Source organism: Clupea harengus, chromosome 13 (assembly GCF_900700415.2).
Source record: "Clupea harengus chromosome 13, Ch_v2.0.2, whole genome shotgun sequence".
Taxonomy (NCBI): Eukaryota; Metazoa; Chordata; class Actinopteri; order Clupeiformes; family Clupeidae; genus Clupea; species Clupea harengus.
Genome location: NC_045164.1, coordinates 22,818,613 through 22,826,112, shown reverse-complemented (window position 1 = coordinate 22,826,112; position 7,500 = coordinate 22,818,613). Strand labels below are relative to the sequence as shown.

General features: G+C 48.2%; 1 protein-coding gene across 1 annotated transcript in view; it reads left to right on the top strand.

Moving 5' to 3' along the window:
* ehbp1 (EH domain binding protein 1) overlaps positions 1–7,500 on the top strand; it is a 138,134-nt gene that overhangs the window by 89,152 nt on the left and 41,482 nt on the right. Inside the window, exon 14 of the mRNA XM_042709615.1 lies at positions 6,298–6,455. Coding sequence (XP_042565549.1) covers positions 6,298–6,455 — 158 coding nt within the window. The remainder of the gene's footprint in view (positions 1–6,297; positions 6,456–7,500) is intronic.

Below are 7,500 nucleotides of genomic sequence, written 5' to 3'. Positions count from 1 at the left end.
GCATTATTTACCCCCCCGAAAGCAAGGGAGCCTCCTCAGACAGTGAAAACGCCCCGAAACGGACAAGCAGAAAATGGCCGTGGAAAATGATGTGCGTTCCACGCTGGCTGTTCACTTGCACAGGTCGCCCTTTTGAAATGAGACGTAAGACAAGAAAAATGAATGATGGCGGACGCTGAAATTTCCATTGTGTTAAGTGACAGCGTGCAAACACACGCACACGCACACGCACACGCACACGCACACGCACACGCACACGCACACGCACACACACACACGCACAGACAGACACACAAAATTAGGTCAGCAAGAAAGCCAGGGGTTTATTTAGTCTTTCTGGCTTTTTGAATTCTGCTAATTGTGGAACTCATTAAAAATGGAGTTGGGAGGCAAGCGCTATAGGCCCGATGCACAAGACCTGCCGTGCAGAACGCATAATCCCAGCCACTCAGGAACCTTTAATTCACGGCCCCGCGACAGGGATGGGGGTGGTGGCTGATGATAGAGAGAGAGAGAGAGAGAGAGAGAGAGAGAGAGAGAGAGAGAGAGAGAGAGAGAGAGAGAGAGAGAGAGAGAGAGAGAGAGAGAGAGAGAGAGAGAGAGAGAGAGAGAGAGAGAGAGAGAGAGAGAGAGAGAGAGAGAGAGAGAGAGAGAGAGAGAGACCTCTCTGCTTGCCGGCAAACTTTGTGAACTCTGCCACCATGTCTTCATTTAATTAGAGTTGCCTAGTTGAGCAGTACGTCTCTGCTGTATCATGCAAAACAAAATATGCGGAGAGTGCAAGTATGTGTGTGTGCGAGGGGGGATAGTGGTGAGTGTGCCAACACAATAAATAATCTTAATTATTGATTTTCTAATCAAAGTATTAGTTATTCATTTTAAGTTTGTGTATTTGTAGGCCAGATCTAAATGCATTTTTCTTTAATGTGCCATTTTGTACCTCTTTTAAAGACTTGTATTTGTAGGTATCTAGTTTTTATTAAAGTCCTCAAATGAATTTGGATGGTACATCATCATCTGAAAGAGAGATTAGCACACGTGTCTTTCCCATTAGCGACCCAGGCCTCAGGTTTGAAACCTTGTTAATGTAAGCTGTTGTAACAGTTTCTACAGCAAGATATCACCAAATATAGTGACAAAAGCCCCATTTCTAATCAGCCAACTGAACGTTTTTTGTTCATTGCAAAGTAAGTCTATTATTAGCCAGCTAGTTAGCTTGTACATTTTAGATGTAAACTAATTCCTTTTTAAAGCCTTTGCTTTTTTTGGGCAAAGTATGCATTAGCATTGGGTAGCAGTGCTGTGTTACTTTTTGTTACTGTTTTTATTGGTGTGTGTACACATTTTAATCAAGTGCTACAGTAGCACCGTGCGTGCGTGCGTGCGTGCGTGCGTGTGTGTGCGTGTGTGTGCGTGGGTGTGTGTGCCTGTTGAGACAAGCGTGTGTGTGTGTGTGTGTGTGTTTTTGGAGATTGCTCTGCCTCACTTAACTGTACAACTGAATCAGATCAATATGAAGAGATCACAGCGCGGCGGCGTAAGCCTTGGCCGTGCCAGCTGAGGGCCCGCGCCCCGCGCTCCGGATCGGGAGCCTGACGGATGTGGAAGAGAGGCTCTGAATACATATACATATACATATACATATACATATAGCCACCGTGGATCGAACGCACGTTTAAAAGGGTTTACATGCATACATATACATATAACCACCGTGGATCGAACACACGTTTAAAAGGGTTTACATGCATACATATACATATAACCTCCGTGGATCGAACGCACGTTTAAAAGGGTTTACATGCATACATATACATATAACCTCCGTGGATCGAACGCACGTTTAAAAGAGTTTACTGTACATGCATATATATACATATAACCACCGTGGATCAAGCGCACGTTTAAAAGAGTTTACTGTACATGCATACATATACATATAACCACCATGGATCACACATACGTTTAAAAGGGTTTACTGTACATGCATACATATACATATGACCACCGTGGATTGAACGCACATTTAAAAGGGTTTACATGCATACATATACATATAACCACCATATCAAACGCACGTCTTAAAACCCAACGCTAGCAGGGCTATGGGGCTTTTTCATAGTGGTCACAATGTGTTGAAAAACATAATGATGACGTAGCCAGGATTACGTTATCAGAGTGTGTGTGAGAGAGAGAGAGTGTGTGTGAGTGTGAGCGTCCTGTGTTGGTTATGGAATGGTTCTACAGTGTGTCTGTTAGCCCTTACCAAAGAGCGTGTGTGTGTGTGTGTTACTTTAGTGTGGCGTCTGATGCCTACAGTGAGATGTTTAGTGTGTATTCTCTTACACGGGCATTTAATGTCATCACCACTTCTCTCGTTAAGCTAACTAACTAACATTTCTCAGTAGCATGGGTGACCCCCCCCCTCCCTCTGTTCTAACATGCACTCGTTCTCTCTCCACCGCCCTGGCGGTGTTCTCACAGATCTGGTGGATGGTGAGGCAGCAGGTGGTGTTGGTGAGGAGGAGGAGGAGGAGGAGGATGATGGTGGCGGCGGTGGTGTTGGTGGCGGTGAAAATCAGAGCATTGCAGGAGAAGTGGCTGCGGGTGGTTGGGCCTCTGCCTCCGCCTCCTTAGCTGCTCCTGCTCCTCCTGCTGCTGCTGCTCCTCCTGCTGCTGCTGCTGCTGCTCTGCCGGCCATGGCTGATGATGTCGTAGATACTAACCCCAAGGAGGTGCCTGAGTACTCCTACATCCTGGAGGACGACTTTACTAACCCATCCAGTGACCTAGCAGCATTGGGTAATGGGGCTTTCTCTTGGGCTGCCTGTGCATGGCCTGTCAAAGCTGTCTTTGTGCTCTTTGTGTGTGTGTGTGTGTGTGTGTGTGTGTGTGTGTGTGTGTGTGTGTGTGTGTGTGTGTGTGTGTGTGTGTGTGTGTGTGTGTGCGTGGTTGTGCTCTGTGTGTGTTTGTGTGTGTGTGTGTGGTTGTGCTCTGTCTGTGTGCTCTGTGTGTGGTTGTGCTCTGTCTGTGTGTGTGTGTGTGTGTGTGTGTGTGTGCGTGGTTGTGCTCTGTCTTTGTGCTCTGTGTGTGTGTGCGTGGTTGTGTTGTGTTGTGACTGTACCTATGTCCTTTTGCTTCCTTAAGCATAGAACAGACCTCTTTTCTAGGCCAAGTTCTTGCCACTTAACCCCAAACCAAACCAGACAAGAGAAAACAAAACTTTTTTTCCTTAGAGGCCAAGTCTTTTGGCTTATCATTATCTTGTGTTGGAACAAGTGCATGGACCTGCATAGAGGTCATAGTTCATGTACCCAATTTGTCCTTGCTAATTTAACCACGGTGGTGGACATCAGAGGTCTGTTCTGTTCTGTTGTGTACTTTGCTGTCACATTTATAAACTCTTTTCACTTCTAACTCCCCTTCCCTGACACCTAACTTCCTAACCTTTACCTTCCTGCTGACCTGCGTCACTATGCACATCTAACACACATGAGCCTGGCATCACTCAAAGGCTGCCATTTTGCAAAATGTCCTACTAGTTGAAGAGAAAACCATTGCCTGTTTACGCTTTTATTTTCATGAAGGCTTCTGATATTTATTTTTATTTTTTTTGCTTTTCAGCACTTTGAATATTAATTAAAATCCAGCACAACATTTTACAGACAACAAAACATCTTAAGTGCATTAAAACACTTTTTGTAAATATTGGGAGGTAACTAATTAGCTGTTTTTCACTGCAGTTTTCCTGCAGATATGAGATAGCCATGTCTGCGCTAACGGGGAGACATGAGTTGTCTCTCTTACTTTGAAGTGCCAATATCTCAGTTTATTTGTTTTTCCCCTCTCTCTTTTGTTTCTCGTTATTTATTTTACACTATTTCTTTTATTCTGTTCTTTTTTTCTCAACACACACACACACACACACACACACACACATACATACACACACACACACACATACACACATACAGACACCCACACACATACATACAGACACACTCACACACATAAACACACACACATACACACACACACACACACATACAGACAAACACACACACACACACACACACACACACACACACAGTGAACAGTTTTGCTGAGTATCCTCTACGTTGCCCAGGCTGGTTGTGATTCCTGTCGCCTACTTGTTGATCACCACTATTGCCGAGTTGGCAGGGGCAGACGCACTCAACAGAGACGAGCTCTCTCTCCACTCCGTGCAGGGGGAAATTATTCTTTGGCGTCTAAGCCTCTCCCGTTAATGCCTTCCCGCTTTACATATCTGCCCGTTTCTGGCCCAAATTGGCGGAGAGGGGCTCGGCTGTGTCCGCTCTGAAGTTCCCAGCATCCTCGACCGGCCCGTGCTGCTCGCGCCGCCTGCCTTCCCCTGTGATGTTTTATTCGCTGGTATTTACACAGTTTCCCCTCCTCCCTGCCTTTAATTTGCAGAGATTTGAGGCAGTTTTGTAGGCAGGCAAACTTTGGGACACCCCCAGCCGCCGTCACCCCCTAACCCCTCCCCACCTCCCCCTCCCTTATCGAGGCCCTGCCATAGAGTGATAAATGCATCCCGTGGTGTTGGGAAGGCTTGGTGTGTGTTTGTGCGGATGGCGTGTGCATATATGTGTGTGTGTGTGTGTGTGTGTGTGTGTGTGTGTGTGTTGGAGGGGGGGCTGAAGATGAAACGGCCTCCCTCCTGCTCTTTCATCTCCCCCGGCCCAGTGCGCTGGCACGGCCCGGCTCCTGGCGCACAGCGAGGGCCAAGGGAGGGCAAGGCCAGAGCCACCAGCACCAGGCCTCAGACCGCAGCTTCACAGAGCAGCTGGAGCAGAGATGGAGGGAGAGAGAGGGGGGAGAGAGAGAAAGAGAGAGAGAGAGAGAGAGAGTGGAGAGGGTAAGCACAATGAATTTAGAGAGGGAGAGAGAGAGAGAAAAAAATGTGAAGAGTGGGAGAAAGGGATAGAAATGGAGGGAGAGCAGATTGAAATGGAGGGGGAGAGGAGAATGGGGAAAGGGAGGGGGGTTGAAAGAGGGGGATTGAAATGTGCTGAGTTGGAGAGAGAGAGCAGAAAGGTAGAAAAAGAGGGGGAAACGGGAGAAAGAGAATACGCTAGAGAGCCCAGGTCCTGGCTTCAGGTGCCCAGGCGAGATTACTGCAGAGGGAACGGAGCAGACCAAACCAGACCAGACCAGCACGAGGGTTCCGGAATGTTGGCCTCAGAACACGAAGCCAACAGAACCCTCTTTGTGCCAGGCACTTTTGGCTAGCCCTCGCCGTGTGGTCAAACAGTGGTAGTGCAGAAAGAGGAGGAGTAGAGAGAGAGAGAGAGAGAGAGAGACCGACCAGAGAAGAGGAGGGCTGGTGAAGGAGGCCACATCAGGGGGGTATCCCAGGTACGTGGTTTAGTGATAAAACCTGGGTAAGTTAACTCTGAGTAAGTGGTAGATCACCTAAGAGAAAAGCCATATGGTTTCATTCTCCTAGGAAAACAGCCATAGGGCTCTTTTATCAGGGGGTTTACCACTTACTCGGAGTTAACTTACCCAGGTTTGATACCAAACCACGTCCTTGGAATTCCCCGCTGAACTCAAACGGCATAACAGCGCTGGTTGAAGAGGGTATCTTAGCAACCAGGTGTGTTTGAGATGGCCCAGGGTGGCCAGGAAAATACGACAAACATCAGACAAAGATTAAGATGGACAGACTCCGAGGGAGAGAGAGATGGATGGAGGGAGGGAGGGAGGGAGGGAAAGGGCTGTCATGTCGCAGGGAGACATCTCCTCGCGCAAGTTTACCCAGCAGCTTGTAACTATCTCTGCCTCCCTGCCTGTTGGCGATATCCTCCATCCCTATCAGCTCCTGTATATTCATCGCTTTTGTTGCCGCCGCGCGCTGCGTTCCTTTTACCAGATGCCAGCGCTGCCACCTGCCATTGTGCGCTGAGGGCTATCCGTGTCCATCGCTTCCTTATCTCCTCTCCGTATTCATGTGGAAATAAGGAAGGGTTTCCGTGGGCACACCGACCGCACTGTCCCCCTCTCATCGTGCCCTGTCATAGTCTTCCTTGTGTCCTCATGCCGTCTTTGTTCCATTTGTGGTTTCGCGTTTGTCCCAATGACTTTTTACAGTCATTGTTATGTGCCCTCATCCTTCACAGTGCTGTTCCTGTGTAGATGTCTGTTTGTGTTTGTGTTTGTTTGTTTTTTTATGCATGTGTTTTTGTTTGTTTGTTTGTTCGTTTGTTTGTTTGTTTGTTTGTTTGTTTCTCACCTGCCTGTCGACCCTTGCAGGTGTGCTGAACAGCCGGCACGTGGACCTGAAGCTGAAGAAACTGGTGGATATGCGGCCGCAGGGAGGCAGCTCTCCTTCGTCATCATCCTCCTCTTCCTCGCTCACGGCCTCCACCACTTCCCCCATCAGCCCCACAGAGAGCCTGGAGCAGGAGCAGGTACACGCAAAACAGATGTGTGCACACACACGCACGCACGCACGCACGCACGCACGCACGCACGCACATGTACATAGACACAGGTCATGGAACACTAACACACAAAAATCAGAGACACAAAGACATATTTTCAGGCACAGTTAGACACAGTGACATACAGACATTTATGTAATTCACAAAGCACACACACACACACACACACCCACACTACCCATCAAAAAAACACCCATGCGCATATTTTTATACACACCCTGAAAACACAGACTCACATTTACTTTTGGACACATTCACTCAGACAGAAGCCTCCACACATTCACTTTCTCGTTCTCACACACACACACACACACACACACACAAAATCGCTCACTTGCTCACTGGCGCTATCTGACCGCGCAGCCTGCGAGGTCAATCAAATACATTGAGTTGCATTGACCCCCCTCACCTCCAGTTGATTCTTTATGCACTCCTCCGTTTGACTACTCTGCGTTTATTAGCTCAATGCTTCCTGGAAAAAAAAAAAAAAAAAAAACCTGAAGAGGTGCAAAGCCCAAGCGCACGCACATACGCACACGCACACACACACACACACACACACGCACACGCACACGCACACACACATGCACGCACGCACAGGCATAATTACACCCTGGCTGGCTGGCTGCGGAGAAACCGTCCCATCAAGTCTGACCTTTTCAGCAGTCAAGCATCGCAGAGGCTCCAGCGGCCGGGGTGCCGCGTGGCAACCCTGACATCTGTTCCATGGATTTCAAAAATGTCTGGTTAAAGGGGGCACTGCCGTCGAACCTAAAAGCCCTCTCTCTCTCTCTTTCTTCCCTCTTTGCTTATGGTGGAGAGCAGAGAGCTTTGATCACAGATTTACTGGTTCGCTTCATCAAGGTGAGGGTGGGTGGGGCGGTTGTACAACAAAGGCTAAAGATCTTGACCTGATGGGAGATGTTTCGGTTGAAGTGGGGAGAGAATCGTTTATGTGTAGGTAAATGTGTTTGTGCGTGTGCGTGTGCGTGTGCGTGTGCGTGTGCGTGTG